Source organism: Sitophilus oryzae, unplaced genomic scaffold (assembly GCF_002938485.1).
Source record: "Sitophilus oryzae breed Bouriz unplaced genomic scaffold, Soryzae_2.0 scaffold_1436_pilon_pilon, whole genome shotgun sequence".
NCBI lineage: Eukaryota > Metazoa > Arthropoda > Insecta > Coleoptera > Curculionidae > Sitophilus > Sitophilus oryzae.
The window spans coordinates 4,599,335-4,616,440 of record NW_022146100.1 but is presented as its reverse complement, the minus strand read 5'-3'; the positions used below and the strand labels follow the sequence as shown (position 1 = coordinate 4,616,440).

Here is a 17,106-nt window from a genome sequence, read left to right as displayed (position 1 = left end):
GGGGGGGGGGCCAAATGTAGAATATATTTTGTTTGTTGTGTCAAAAATCTAATATTTAACAGAAATTATACATTTTAGGGGGGGCCCGGGCCCCATGGACCCCCCTCTGTATCCGCCATTGATTGTGTTTATTTTGGGAACTCATTATTTTTTTATTGCTATATGGATTATTTTTAATTAAAAGTTTTTGGTAAGGATTGAGTTTTATTTATATATGTTACTGTAAATGTCCGAAATGCAGTAAAACCTAGGATAAGCGCGCTAAACCTACGGTTACCAAAAGCATGTGGTAAAAGTCCGAAAACTATTTATTTTGCTTCCATTTCGGACTTTTACCGAACCCAAACAGTAAATCTTAGGATTTTCCATACCGCATTGGTAAAAGTACGAATAAGCAAGTGGTAGTAAAAACCAAACCAACCCCACCAAATAACCACCTAACCAATGCATTAACACACCCCAAATAACCAGGCTAACCAATGCATTAACACCCTCCAAATAACCACCTAACCAATGCATTAACACCCTCCAAATAACCAGGCTAACCATTGCATTAACACCCTCCAAATAACCAGGCTAACAATGCATTAACACCCTCCAAATAACCAGGCTAACCAATGCAGTAACACCCTCCAAATAACCACGCTAACCTAATTAGTTAATGCTTCTGGTAAATCCTAGGTTTAGCGCGTTTATCCCAGGTTTTACCGCATTTCGGACGTTTACAGTGACATACAGACAAAAACGTCTCAAAAATTATGAAAAATAATAGATGATTCCATTAAAAAAATACGTATAATGATTAAAAAAAACCAGTAAGGGACACAGTGGTAGAGAGATAGAATAAATATGTTTTTAAAAACAAGAAACATTTTTTGGGGTGTGATCCATAATTGTATTTTGGAGGTCATAAACATTTAAAAAAGGAAATATCAAATCCAGGTCGAGTACTTTCAACAAATAAAGTTGATAGTGGTATCTCGGAAATGAGAAAAAAAAAACCTCTTTAATACACATACTTACAATGGATATCTCGCACCCAAAACATTTTGACCCATAGGGTTCCTAGGGATGCTTCCCTTGTTCAAGTCTCCACACAAATTAAACACGGAGGCTTGAGGACCTCCACCCCGGTCCTCCATGCAGTCCACGCTGGGGAAACTGTACGGCGGAGGTCGTACTTCCGGAGGAACTGCATTGGGGGCTTTGACAAAAGCATAGTACCCTTCAGGGGGATGTTCGTCATCTATTCGGTTGTCGTAGGAGGCTGTCTGTGTTGTGTAGATGCAGATAATCTGAAAAAAGAGTTAAGTTAGCTTTAGATTTTAGCACGAACAAGCAAAAGACAACGTGATACTGTGTTGGTAAAATAGTCAATCTCTAGACGTTCTTTCCAAACATTAACCCTAATTATAGAAAGATTAAAAAAGGATAGGACGCTTTAAATCGTGATTTAAATCAAATGATTTTTTTAAATTTTAATCGCGTGATTTAAATATAAAAATCAACTTTCTTAAAACTTTATAATAGATCGAAAAATAACTGTAATAGTAGATTACATACCGAGGAGGGAAGTGTTTCATTACTGTCGAGAGATTAACTAAATCTCGAGACAATAATGAAAACTTTCCTCCGAGGTTTATGGACATGGAATAGTTTATGGATAAAATATGTGCCTATGCTACTGTGCCATAGCCATCCCGTGCTACAGTTGCAGCTAAAACTGTGCGGCAGCGTAACCGCCACAGTTAAACCTTTTCACGCAGCTTACACACAGTAATGATGGAACATTGGAGTGGGACAAAATTATCGTCCGGAGGTAAAATACCCCCTCAATTGGATCTCCGGGAGGGGGTGCCTACTCGAGCGTATCATCGGAGAAACAAAAAACATCAATGTTTTACGTTTGCGGCGTGGAACGTCCGCACTCTACTGGACAAGATAAATTCAAATCGACCAGAGAGAACAACAGCACTGGTCTCACAGGAACTCCACCGATTAAATATAGATGTTGCCGCTCTAAGCGAAACACGCTTTGCGGATGAAGGTAGTCTCACTGAGGAGCATTACACCTTCTTTTGGAAAGGTCACCCCGCAACACATAGGAGAATTCATGGCGTAGGCATTGCGATCAAAAACGAAATCGCCACCAAGTTAACAGAAGTCTATTGGTGTCTCCGAACGTCTTATGACCCTAAGGTACCCGTATTCCAACGTTATGCAAACGTCGTCTGTTTTACTAATTCCTACGTTGTTTAGATTTCCTTACTCTTACGTTGGTAGGACGTCGAGCCACTACCTTTTTGCAACTGTATTGAACCATAACCTTAAATCTTAAATTATGGTTGTTCTGGGTGTGAATATGATAATCTGAATTCAGCTGGGTTTACTGTTTAGATTTTTCACAACTCAAAAGTCCATAAAATAAAGGGACGTGTTCAATCTGCTCTTTAATTACACAACTAAATCATTATTCTACCATAAAATAATTATTGAAAAACACGTTATGTCTTATTTGTCAGCCGATGCCGCTCTTCTTCTTCTTCTTCTTTTCTTCTTGGCACCGATAGACTTCGCTCGGGATTCTATGCACAGCCCTAGTATGGATGGGATTGTCGATATCGATCCGCCACAAAATTTTCACTTCATTGTTCTGTTCAGACAGTTCGGTGCTGTTTTTGTTTTTATAAAAAAAACTTAATTAAAATGGGACGACATAAGAAAGGTACATATAAAACTAAATTTAAATATACATCGACATATTACCGATACTTTATCCACTCCCTCGTTTATTTAGAATATAGAGGGCGGCACAAGCTAAACTCTAGGATGACTAAATTAGGCAATATTGCGACTAGTATACTACCTGTTAAGGCTGAACTGCGACTTTATTAGTCCAGTATGCGACTACTCGAACTACTCCATCTTAATCTCCAAAAAAAACTCCATCTTAATCTCCTGTTTCGTTCCTAAAATAGCAATTCCTGCTTTTTGATACATTAACTTGAAATATTTGACCCTAAACAACACGCGGAAACAATTTTTTCGACTGCGAATAAATTATTCTCATTTTACTAAAAAAAAAAATTGGCTCCGGGAAGCCATCAAAGAATCACTTCCACCGATAACTTCAATCTCATTATTGGAAGCTGAACAAGGCTGGACACAATTAAGTGATGCGATTCATAAAACCAGCGAAGCAGTACTGGGAAAGTCGAACAAAAAGAAACAACCAGACTGGTTTAATGCAAATCAACCGTATATACAGGCTTTGTTGGGACAAAAGCATAGAGCACATCAAGCAGTCAGCGCAAATCCACATAATCCAAGACTGGTAGACAACTTTAAATCAGCCAACAACACGCTTCGAAGAGAACTGTGTCAAGTAAAAGATAACTGGTGGTCACAAAAAGCGAATCAGATTCAAGAGTACGCCACGCATCACAATTAGGTATCGTAAATTGTTCGAGGCTGTAAAAGAAGTATACGGTCCAACTAAGAAGGTAAGCTGCCCAATTATGGCACAAAATGGCGAACTTCTAAAAGAGGAAGAACAAATCAGAAATCGCTGGAAAGAACATTACAGCCATATCCTTAACCAAGAAATCAATATGGAAGCACTAAACACAATACCTCAGTATAACAGCCTCGATTTATTAGACATCCAAATAACAGAACAGGAAATAAAGACCTCCATAAAACAGCTTAAAAACAACAAATCAGCTGGCTGTGACGCGATTCCGGCGGAACCCTATAAGTGTGCAAGTGAAGAACTTATTGGTCATCTTAAGGCTCTCTTCGATGTCGTATGGGAAAGCGGAGAGGTACCTCAGGACTTTCGTAACGCGAACATAGTTAATATATTTAAGAACAAAGGAAGTGCATCAGATTGCGGAAATTACCCGGGAATTTTGCTATTGGCTATCGGCGGAAAAATTCTTGCAAAAATAATGTCAAACCGCCTGCACCCATATATACAAAAAATTCTTCCAGAATCGCAAACGGGTTTTCGTACCAACCGCGGCACCGTCGATTCCATATTTTCCATCCGCCAACTACAGGAAAAAGTAAAAGAGCAGCAGTCTAAACTTTATGTTGCATTCATCGATCTAACAAAAGCCTTCCACTCTGTGAACAGAGATGCGCTTTGGGCAATTATGAAAAAGTTCGGAGTACCCAACAAATTTCTTACAGTGTGTAAAAGCCTCCATAATAACAACAAGTCAAGAATGTCACATCATGGATCACTGAGCGACCCATTCCTAACAAATACAGGACTTAGGCAGGGATGTGTCTTAAGCGCCTCGCCTATTCAACATATTCATGGCAGCGCTCTCCATTATAGTGGACAGCAAACTGCAGGAGAGAGGATTGGGTATTAGATACAGATATGATGGCGGTCTGTTCAACATAAAAAGACTCAGGGCAAAAATACGTAAAAATTTATCACAGAACTTCAATACGCTGACTGGGCATACGAGGCTTTGGGCCTTAAGCTAAACATCGACAAAACTAAAATCATTTGCACTCCCCCGGAAGATCACAACAATGCTATAAAAATCGGAGAAGTACTATTAGAATATGTGGCGGAATTCAATTACCTTGGCAGTTTGATTTCGGAAAGGGCCAATATTGAAATTCAGCACAGGATTAGTAGCGCCTCAAGAGCATTCTGGAAATTAAAAAACAGGGTTTTCTACAATCATGACTTGAGTACAAAAACAAAACTTGCAGTGTACCGAGCAATTATAATCCCCACCATGTTATATGGGAGCGAAACCTGGGTGCCGTACCGCCGACACATGAACGCATTAAACAAGTTGCAACAGAGACACCTTAGACAACTCTTAAGAGTCCGGTGGTTCCATCATGTCTCAAACGTATCGGTCCTTGAAAAAGCTAACTGCGAGAGTATTGAAGTCATGGTCACAAAATCCCGCTTAAGATGGGCTGGTCACGTATGCAGAATGCAAGAAAACCGCATGCCAAAATCTCTGCTTTACGGTGAGCTTGTAGACGGTAAGAGGAGGCCGGGTGGACAACTGAAAAGGTACAGGGACATTTTCCACGAAAATTTAAAGGGAATTAACATGCAGAATGAGTGGGAAAAAGCAGCTCACAATAGAACTCAATGGAAAAGGGTTGTAAACTCAGTTAACAACGGCAACCAAAAAGTAAAAAGGCAACAAAGCAATGAGATTTTTGAATGTCCGGAGTGCGGTAGGCAGATAACATCACGTATCAGGCTTTTCAGTCACAGAAAAGCTCATGAAAGAAAACGCCTTGCGTGACCATCTTCTTCTTTATGTGTGTTGAATACTCGTCAGCGAGTAACGGCTGTATGTATGGATAAAATATGGACAGAATTTTATTAAAAAAAAAATAAATATGCGATAATTTGTCGTTTTCTGTTTTGGCATTTCCATCTATAGTTACCGGTACCAGTGGTTGTTATGGCGCAAACCTTCAACAGAAAAACAAACAACTAAGTGACAGTTTTGAATTTCTCCTTCGCTTTTTCGAATTTATATAACATAGAAAGCCAGAATGTGGTCGGAAAGTTCTGATAATGAAGACTACTTTAATACTGGTACTCCACCAGAACTTACAGAAGCTGCAAAAAGAGCAGAAGCCAGTTTACTTCCAGAGATATAAAATAGGCGATTGAAATAGCATTGAAAGTATACGAAAAATGGTGTGCCGAAAAAAATGCTAAGAATATTGCTTCGGAGACAATCTTGATGGCATACAGGGTGGCCCATCGAAAACGTTCCGCAAGGCATAACGGCTAGGGTATTCTTTTTTTCAAAAAATCCAACAACACTTCAATTTTGTTTGTGAGGGGGACCCAAACCAAACCAAACCAAACTTTTGCTCCAAAAATGATTGCAAAATCGTCAACCCTGTAAGTGGGGGTGTCATCCCCAAACTTTTTCTAAATGGAAAGGGGGGTTAAATGGCGCCGCAATGAAAAGAGCTTTCTATTCTCTACATTTCCCCTCCTCGTTTTTGAAAATCGGTCAAGTCATTGAGAAAATATGATGGATTGAAATTTGAAAAGTTTATTTAAACATTTTTCAGAGTAAACGATAAAGATAAATTCCTTCGACCAATTTGAGGTTTTTTCTATTATTTCTCGATGTTTACGCATTTTTTCACTTGCCACAAGGTTGAACGATCAGGTGCTGTAGTTGCTAGATAACTGTTCTGTGACTTGTGCGCTGAAGTTCTTCTCAATATCGTTAAACTGACCGACAATAGAATTTCCAAAAATACCAGCCCACAGGTCCAATTTCTGAGGGTTTTTTGTGTGCACCTCGTGAAAAACTCTGGGGTTGTCCTCAACCCAGTACCGACAGTTGTGCCGATTAAGGGCTCGAACTCACTGACGACTAGGTCGCAACGACCTGGCCGTCGGCTGGCCGGATGTATTGCGTTTTTAGCTGCGGCCAGATGAACGACCAGTTTCAACAGAGTTGTCAAATCTAACGATTTTTTTACGTTTTACCAATTAGAAAATATTGTTTCAGAAATGTTAAAATATCCGAGTTAACTAAAAAGCGAAGTTGCTATTCACAACAAACAAAAAGCATTGTGTACGCGCGACCGACAAAAAAGGAGATATTCTGTTTCTTTTTCTACTGATATGGCGCCCTTATCGACTTTAGAAGTAAACATATTAGGGCCATCGTAAAAAAGATCGTCAGACACTGGCTCTAAATACCTATAAGCAGGTAGAAAGTTTAGCTTCCATTTGTTTCAATGTTTACAATACAACGAAGAATCTACAACAGTAATTACTTCTATTTTTATGAATGTTTAAGTTACTTTCTTAATTTTTTTTTTCAAAATAATGTACCTAGTAGAAATATAGTCTAATGAACCCTGTTTGAAAACGTTAAATTAAATATAATATTTGAAATACAGTTGTCCTCCTTGTACATGACTACAATACAACTAAAAAACTAATTTAATAAAAAACACAAGTGGTTGTAGAAAAACTTTAAATATTATTTTTTTATTTTTTAACATCGAAACTCAAAGGTATAATAACAGGTATCATACCAACCATAAATAGAGTAGGTATGTCATATAAAAATGTTTTGAGTTTTTACTAGAATCGACCCTTGATAAAAAAAGGGATTAGATTTAAGTTTACCTTTGATCCAGTCTGTATACTATTTCTTTGGATTTTCTGCACGTATACAAAAATTACACTAAAACACTATATCTTATAGAAAATAAAATATTGTGCCTTGAATTTGAGGGATTTCATCTGAAAAATTATTAATTTGCAAGAAAACCGGCAACAAGCGGCAGAAATTAATAATATTTCCGTGCAGTCTTCTGGTCGCAACGACCAACGGACGGCCAGGACGTTAGTGTGCGCTATATCATTTGATTTAATGGTTTTAGAGGTAGCTGCGGCCTGGCCGGTGCGACCTGGTCGTCAGTGTGTTTGAGCCCTAACTACACTGTTCAAAAAGAAAGTACACTTATCCGAAAAACACACATTAAATAGGAAATTATTATCATTCGCCACTCGTTCACTCGTAGATTCACAAAATTGCAGACGACGATCAAAATCGTATTCGGTGAGTTCTTGTACCAACTGAATTTTGTACGGGTGGAACTTGCGTTTTTTAATATCCTTTGGACACTTGTACGATTCACGCCGGTCTCATTGGCTAAGTTTCTTGTACTCAGCGTACTATCCATGGCAACTTGGCCCAATACGAATACCTCCATAGCTTCATTTACTACAGGATTTTTCCTCTGCCTCTTTTTATTCATAACGGAACCAGTTTCGCGAAATTATGCTACTAACTCGCGAACAATTTTGCCATAATAGTGTTCGTCAGGATGGCGTTCATTGAATATCTGCGCAACCCGATTGCCACATTCAATATTTTTAAAATAAAGTACGATTATTTCCACTTTTTCTGCAAGTGAGTACACCATAATTGTTAAAAAGTTTAACGATATTGAGAAAAACTTCAACGCACAACTCACAGAACAGCTATCTAGCAACTACCGCACCTGATCGTTCAACCTTGTGGCAAGTGAAAAAATGCTTAAACATCTAGAAATAATAAGAAAAAACAGCAAATTGGTCAAAGAAATTTATCCTTATCATTTACTCTGATAAATGTTTAAATAAACTTTTCAAATTTCAATCCTTCATATTTTCTCAATGACTCGACCGATTTTCAAAAGCAAAGCCGGAAAGTATAGAGAATAGAAAGTCCTTTTCATTGCGGTACCACTGGACCCCCCTTCCCATTTAAAAAAAAGTTAGGGGATGACAGCCCCGCTTAGAGGTTTGAAGATTTTGCAATAATTTTTGAGGCAAAAGTTGTCCCTCTCACAAACAAAATTGACGTATTTTTGAATTTTCTGAAAAATAAATTACCCTGGCCGTTATGCCTTGCGGAACGTTTTCGATGGGCCACCCTGTATTTTAGCGACATGGCAAGGCAGAAAGCCATCTACTGTTTGGGCTACGTACAGCATGACACGGACAATGCTGGAATTAAGGGAAAAGACTGACATATCAAAATATCGAAAACTCGTCGCTTTTTTAAAACGCCAGAATGTGGGTTTTAAGCCAAAGAAGTCTAGCATTATTACCTTCAACAATGTTGATCAAGATAACTTCTGCCTTCTCCAATTGTTCTTCTAGTTCTTTCCGAATTTCTACCGATGACATTTCGATCTGTAGTAAGTACTCTACACTTTGACATTAGATAATACTAATTTCATTCTCGACTTAAGACTATTTCCGAGCAATAGTGTATTGTTTTAAAAGGAGTAAAAATTATAATTTTTTTGACGAGGCTGTACGTTTGACGAAGTTTGACCGCCCAGTGTAGCTAGTTTGACGTTACAGGGAAGCACAAAAAGTACATTTTTACTTCGAAGTTTTAGGATATAAGAATGTTAACAGTAAAATAATTTACTGAATAAAAAAAATCCTGTTTTTTATTTAACCAAGATATTAATATTATTAATCACACATCCACTTTATAAGTACAGTTTGATTTTATATGCACCTAATTAAAAATGAGGCCTGCTTGTTATTTACGCCACGGCAATATACCGAGCGTTACTTCAAGATCGCACCTCATTAGCATAATGTAAATAAGTCGCCGCTGCCAATGACCTCTGCACAGTCACGATTACGTTTTCAAGGTCATCCAGGATCTAGGTCACGGTAGGCGTAGGCAGCAGCTGTGGTGTGTGGAATTTGACAGCTCATAAGTGTGAGACGATGATAAGATTTTTTGAGAAAGGATTATTTTGATTATTTTGTTGTTAGTAGAGACCACGAGCTACAAGAATAATAAAAGGTGTTAATTTGAAAGTAATTTTGATCACAACTTTTTTTTACCAATAATAAATTTATTCGATATCAAAATTAAGCCTATGGGTGATCTTCCAATGATTACAGTTGCGGAAACTGTTACTGGTACGTATGTTACGTCAGGATTATGTTAAAGTGTCTCTAATAACCGTTATGGATACAGTATATCAAGTTCAGCACGATATCGATTGGAAAAAACTATATTAATAATGTTAATATTATTCATAGCTTAGTGAATCAGTTTATAAAAAGTAACAAAACCATTCAATTGTCATTTTTTTCGATTTGGCATTTACATATCGAGGACGTCATATCAGAAGGGATGAAATCTTGAGGGTGAAAGGATGAAAATTTGAGGGTAAAATACTGAAACGCGTAAATAATGCTAAAAAGGAGCGTTTAGACGTAACAATGCTTTCTCATGAACGAAATGCTGATGCTAGAATACACAAACATCCCTTAGAAAACGATCCAAGACACAACTTTTCAAAATGGCGACTGGCAAAGTAACATTTTTGATAATTCCAAACATTGATGTGCTGGGTATCATTTTATAGGTTTTTGAGGTCGCTGAATACGTTTGTAACCATAAAATATGATTAGATACATCCTCAGTTATCTAGCCGTTAGTATGTGAAATATGGGTAAGAAAAAATAGGTGGGTATAAGCCTATAAGTTAGAAGGCAACGAATTTTACTGTAGGTACATAATATGTACTATTTATTTAACATAAAATGTAAATCTAAACTTCGTCTAAATCTCGGTCATTATCTAATTCAGACTGTGGAGCGCTGTACCTAGAAATAAAAAAAAACAAATAACATACATATTTTTAAGAATATTGATAATGTTCACACACCAAAATGCAGGATAGTTGATACCGACGGCAAGAACATCGTTGGCTTTCACAGCCTTTGCACCAGAGGCTGTGAAAGCCAGCGATGTGGCTGCAACGAATGGCTGCACGCCACAGCTGTCTAGAGCCCTACATTGACTCCAAAACTCTGGAAGAAGAGTCCAAAATGGTCCTTTTCTTTGGCCCAACCCCACATTGTTGGAGAAGGAGGACTATCTGGAGGAGTGACCTGCCTGGTACGCACATCATTTAATGTGTTGAAGCAGTGCACCGCTTGTTGGAGGAATTGCGTTTATGTGTTTGCTTTCAGTTGCGAATAAATGTTTCCTTGCTTGATTAACCCTTCTGCAGTTGTTTTCATCCCGTACACCATACAAGGCAACTGTGTATTCTTCCAACTGAGTTTGCTTCTCCTAAAATTTCGGCAGGGGAATGGACACTAAGGTAAGATTATTAATTATTAAGGCGATGATTTCCAAACCCGAAAAGTGTGTACAATTCCCGCAGTCCCTTCCCTTTCAGTTCGAAAAAGAATGAAACTGCTAGTACTACAACATCAGTATGGTTGCTCTGAATCACCACACGTTCAGCATCGTACGACACCATATCCTTCGTATGTAAAATGAGGCGGCCATCTGCTTCCTCCATATGGGTACATAGGAAACCATGTAAATTGCTTGAACCTTGTTTTGATGATAATATTTTATCGCCTACGTTTGTCACAATATGGATATCAGAACTGTCCAAAAGCGATTGGGCTAGATAACTGAACAATTCCCCTTTATTCAGATCATTACAAAGGTAATCATCCCAATTACTTGGCAGAGTTTTAAAACAGATAACAGATAAATTAACATTACATAAATTTAAATAAAGGCGAACATTCGAATATGAAACCTTTCGTTGGAAGATCTTGACGACGAACTCCAGAACCTCTGCTATTGCGCATAGCGCTCTTAAGAATTGTTTCTAAATACATGTCCCATGCTATGTGAACCCGCTTTGCACCTAAATTTTTGACAGAATTGCTAATATGTTGCTGCAATTGCTCAACATATTCTTTGAAGCTTTTAATACCAGAACGGGGCTTAACACTGTAGGCCAGTACAGCACCATCAAGTACCAAGGAGTCATAAACATCGGAAGCTGCTGTTTGAGGTGCAAGCTTTTCAAGGATATGCACAAGCTGGGATTTATCTCCACTTCTCATTTCTCCATTTAGTGATAGTGATGGAGGGCACATCTGATTTTCATGAGCAAAGAAACTGTTGAGATCCGTAAAATCGTATACTGCGAATTTCATGACAAATGGTTTTGCAGCTTTCCTATTTTTTTGGAACCACATTTATAACTTCTACAATATTTCCTAAAATTCCTACTAATGGCTAAAGGTCGTATTTAATCGTATTTTTATAATTACTAACGTATTCAGCGACCTCAAAAACTTATAAAATGATACCCAACACATTAATGTTTCCAGTTATCAAAAATGTTATTTTTTCAGTCGCCATTTTGAAAAATGGTAGTTTAGCTCGACTCCCGGGGGATATTTGTGTATTTTAACATAAGCATTAAGTTCATGACATAGTATATTACGTTTAAATGTGCCTTTTGAGCTTTATTTACACATTTCAGTATTTTACCCCCGAAATTCAACCCCCACCCCTCAAACTCGAATCCTAAGGGATAAAAATTTAGGAACTACGGGTTAAATCATTCTATTAAGTCCCTAGAACACCTCTGCAAAGTGGCTTGCTTGTATCATTAAGTGCAGCTTTTTCTTGAAAATTTAGTTTGGTTTGGTTTATATATAACTACGAAGTATATATAATATGTATAAAGTACGTGTATACGAAGTATATATAATATCTCTACGAAGCAGTTCAAACCCTAAGGAATATTGAAATTATAGACATGACATTTCTCGAGCCGAGACACACGCACATGCAATGCGATTCCATGCATGCTACAATCGAACATGCAGAGGAATACGCCAAAATCTATTGGCCTAATGATTGGGTGATCATCATTAAGTTGGCAGCTAAAAAGAAGCCCTATAAAGTGAAGACACTTGATTATACATCATTCAAAGATTACAAAGAATTGCAGAGCAGAGGACAATGATTATAAAATATCAGAACTCTACAGAAAATACTTTAAATTTGAAGCAAGTAAAGTGGATTTGAGTAGAAAAATCCAAACCCAATACGATATTGTATAAAAACGAATATTGTGAAAAAGATTTTTTCCAGTGTTTCAACAACTTCTAGAGGTCGTAAAACAAAAAACACAACCTCATGTTCCAATAATCCTATATCCTGAAAAACTTCCTATAAGCAAGTTAAAGTATGACAATTTATTGTCTATGTGTCAGGGCAAAGATGCTATAATCTCCTTGGAGTACAAGAATTTTTATTCTTCTCTACCAGTAATAAATGTCTACAGCAAGCAAGAGAACAAATTATAAAGAGGATAAGACGAAGAAATAAACTTAAGAAATAAAAATATTTGTTAGTTTTTGAATAAAGCATTAAACTTTTGGTATATACGCGTTTTTATGTAATCCAGAATTATGCAAATTGTCTCGTATATCCTAATATCAGAACGGCGTAACAACCCACTATCGAGCAATTGCCTATCAAATTGTAATGTTTTTATCCTACCACAGTGAAAAAGTCAACAATTTTCGTAAAAATTTTAATTTTTTAAACGTTTTTTACGTCTCCTGTAAAGTCTACTTTTTGGTTCATGCGCCCTTCTGATATGAACCCTCGATATAAAGATATTTGAATACATACATGAAGTAAATAATGTTCTATAAATGTAAAACCTCTGACTAATGTTCTCTAAGTACCAAAATCATTATTTTGAGATAAACAACATTTTTTGTTATACCGGGTGCGTCTCAAAAGTGGCTCACCCCTATAACTTTTTTATTTTTTCAGATAAAAAAACGAGATTTGGTATGCTAGTATACGACATAAATTAGGATTGACGTATTCAATTGTTTTCGGTCACTTCCTGTTTCACTGGAAATGACTACAACTTCAGATTTTTAAATGACACCCTCGGTATTTTTTTTTTACTTTATTTGATAGAAAATGACATTCTGAATAGAATGCCATATCATATGTCAACTTTTGACGTTCTCGCTATGTTAAAAAGATTAATTTTTAATTAAGTAACCTTGGAAAAATAGATTTGGTAGCCTAATGTTTTTATTGTTTTATCCTGGCCGGTTAAAAGATCGTATTTTTAATCATATCTCATTCTTTTTAAATGGAACGAGGGTGGCTCATTAGAATATTTGGAAAAAGCATTTTTTTACGAATAATTTGATACCACACATTTGATACAATTTCAAATAAACCATATTCGAAAATGTCAAAAGTTGATATACAATATGTTATTCTATTCAGAGTGTAATTTTCTATCGAATAAAAATGAAAATAGTCATCTTCGGTGAAACAGGAAGCGACGGAAACAATTGAATACGTCAATCAATCCTAATCTATGTCATATACTAACATACCAAATCTCGTTCTGTAATCTGAAAAAATAAAAAAGTTATAGAGGTGAGCCACTTTTGAGACGCACCCGGTATAGATTTTTTTTTATTTTTCAAATATTTGAAGGATTTAAAGAAAACAAATAATATTGTTTAAGTCATTGTTATCCGTCGCGTATACTAGAAGGCGTATTATTATCGAAACATTTTACATAATCAAAAAAAAATCAAAAGTTATGCCATAAAACCAGAAAAACTGTTACTAATTTAACAAAATTCCCTCCCAAAGAATTACTTGGAATTAGAGCGTGTAAAAATTGCGCAATTTATATAATACCATTGCTACAAAATCGCTTATTATCATTTTAATAACTATTTTTACAATGCTTGGTATTTATTTATCTATTTGTTTATATTTTGGCACTGAAAGATCAATTAGTAATATAATGTAGCTTCGGTTTAATTGAGTGCATCATTAGTGCACAAGCACTTGTCGTCTCTATACTTTTTCTGTTCAACTTCCCATCATTCAAATCTATTTAAATAATTTAATATCTCAATGATTTGCATACTTTATTTTATCTACAGGGTGTTCATCTAACTTGATACAAATTCGATTGTTTCAAGTTAAGCATATTTAGAGGATTTTCTAAAATATTTTCCCCTTTCAGGCACTTCTGGTTTAATAGGAACTGACTGCAAATTACGCATTTTAAATGGAAAGCACTTTATATTTTTTATTTTTATTTTCTATATGAAATTCTAAACACCATTTATGTACCGGGTGTCCCACTAAGAATAGCTCTCGGCTGTATCTCGGAAAGTATTAGCCGTAGGGCCTACGGAAAAAAATATTTATAACTAAAGGGGCTATAAGAAAGTTTGTAGACCGACTGCTAGTGGGCGCAACTGCAACAAAAAATATGAAAATGGAGTTTTTACACAATTTTGCCTAGATAAGGTGTACTGTAAGTAATAGCTTCATAATCTTCAGTAAATTTTGAATATTTTTTGTTAGAGCCATTTTCTCCTATCTACCAAAATAAAGTGGTGGGGGAAGGTTAGATCTGTTTTTATTTAAATATTAATAACTCTGGACTGGATGATCGGAATCCAACAAACGAGAGCTCGTTTAAAAGAGCGTTTCTTACTCTATATTGTACCATATAAACAATAATAATAAGCTTTTGAACGTTGACGTATTGACGTGTAATTTTAGCTGATAGTAAAGAGTAGTAAAGACTTAAAAAGTCAGCGAAAACCGCATATAAATACTAAAAAATAAGCCCTTAATTACCTTATTCACAACACGGTATCAGTAGCCCTCTTAATTATGCCCATTCTAACAATATAGTATAAATAGTATAAACGTCAAATTGTTATTAAATCAACATTTTGATAGTCTTATCAGCGTTTTTATCTTTTAATTGCTTTTTCAAAATGCCTTTATTATTTGAAATAGTTGAAGTTGTTGGCATTTTGAAAAAGCAATTAAAAGATAAAAAACGCTGATAAGACTATCAAAATGTTGATCTAATAACAATTTGACGTTTATACTATTTATACTATATTGTTAGAATGGGCATAATTAAGAGGGCTACTGATACCGTGTTGTAAAAATAAGGTAATTAAGGGCTTATTTTTGGTATTTATTATAATTTTGCTAATATCTTCGGTTTGAAAGAAAATATCAAGATGCGGGTTTTGCTGATTTTTTAAGCTTTTACTACTCTTTACTATCAGCTAAAATTACATATACTATTGCGTTTAATTTTTTTGAAAAAACGCGCAATGTTTGTTAAATTAGAATTAAATGACAACGCCCCCCTAGCGTCTACATTCAAAAGCTTATTATTATTGTTTATATGGTACAATATAGAGTAAGAAACGCTCTCGTTTGTTGGATTCCGATCATCCAGTCCGGAGTTATTAACATTTAAATAAAGACAGATCTAACCTTTCCCCACCACTTTATTTTGGTAGATAGGGGAAAATTTACTGAAGATTATGAAGCTATTACTTATAGTACACCTTATCTAGGCAAAATTGTGTAAAAACTCCATTTTCTTATTTTTTTGTTGCAGTTGCGCCCCCTGGCGGTCGTTCTACAAACTTTAAGATAATTTCCAGCAATTTCCCATAGCCTCTTTAGTTATAAATATTCTTTTCCGCAGCCCGTACGGCTAATACTTTCCGAGATACAGCCGAGAGCTATTCTTAGTGGGACACCCTGTACAAAATTTTATATACGGGTGGTGCACCGTCGTTGGAAACATAGGAAATTGCATCCAAATTTTGAACTGTCCAAATATTGACTCGCGAATTTTACAGCGAAGTTGTAAATAGGTTTTTTAAAGATCTAGTCTTGGTCTTGCTTTTTGTGCAAGACCAAGACAAGTGCAAGACTTCTGCAAGACAAAGGCCAAACATGCAATAATCTTGCGGTCTTGCATTTTTTCACGTTCATATGACATAAGATATTTCTAAAAAAAAAATTTGTTTTGATTTGAAGCAGGGTTAGAAAAAATAATAATACGCAAGAAAAAGAAACTAAAAATATCTTAAAGCTTCTAGATAAGATGGATAATATCTTTAAGATGGATTTAGCAAATGGATAAAAAAAATAATTTAATCTATAATAAGTTTTAGAGCCTCAGGATGCTTCTATTTTATTCTTCTATTTTATTTGACAGAAGAAGTCTTGGTGATCTCTTAGTATATCCGATAAAATTAGTAGAAGGTGCATGACATTGTCGATAAAAGTTGTTGACTGAATGATGATGCAGCATAGACACATTGACACGTCTTTGTAGTTTATATTAACAATAAATATTCAAAATTAATGAAATTTCTAATAATATTAAATTTAATGTCATATAAGCACAAAACGAATAAAAACTTAGGATTAACTGGGAAAATCTAGTTAAAATTACACATTAAAAATTTATTTTTAAATTTGAATACCTTGTATATCGAAAATTAAATTCAATTAGAGAAAATATATTACCATTTTCCTTTCTAACACTAATTAAAAATAATCAACAACAATATTTTACAGCACCTAAGAAACACCCAGTAATATATTGTCATACGTAATTTATTTTGGGAAACTAAATCATGGTTTTCGGGAGAGTTAGGCAACCAAATGGGTATTTGTGGGTTAATGTTGGTCATGAAACTTCGTAGTTATGAAGAAAAAAGGCTAATAATTGTAACCTACATTATATTTTTTTGGAGCAATTTGGAGCATTTTGTATTAGCTTACCTAAAATGTGATTTTAGATGAAGCAGTTCCTAATTACATCAAGGTTTTTATTGAATTTTTTTTATGGTACCAGGGAACTCAAAACTAGAATTACCATGAGGGAAAACATTTG

At 35.6% G+C, this 17,106-nt stretch overlaps 1 protein-coding gene across 1 annotated transcript in view; it reads right to left on the bottom strand.

Annotated features, from left to right (window-relative positions):
• LOC115876504 overlaps window positions 1-17,106 on the bottom strand; it is a 43,661-nt gene that overhangs the window by 18,767 nt on the left and 7,788 nt on the right. The window contains exon 2 of the mRNA XM_030892305.1: window positions 1,024-1,295. Coding sequence (XP_030748165.1) covers window positions 1,024-1,295 — 272 coding nt within the window. The remainder of the gene's footprint in view (window positions 1-1,023; window positions 1,296-17,106) is intronic.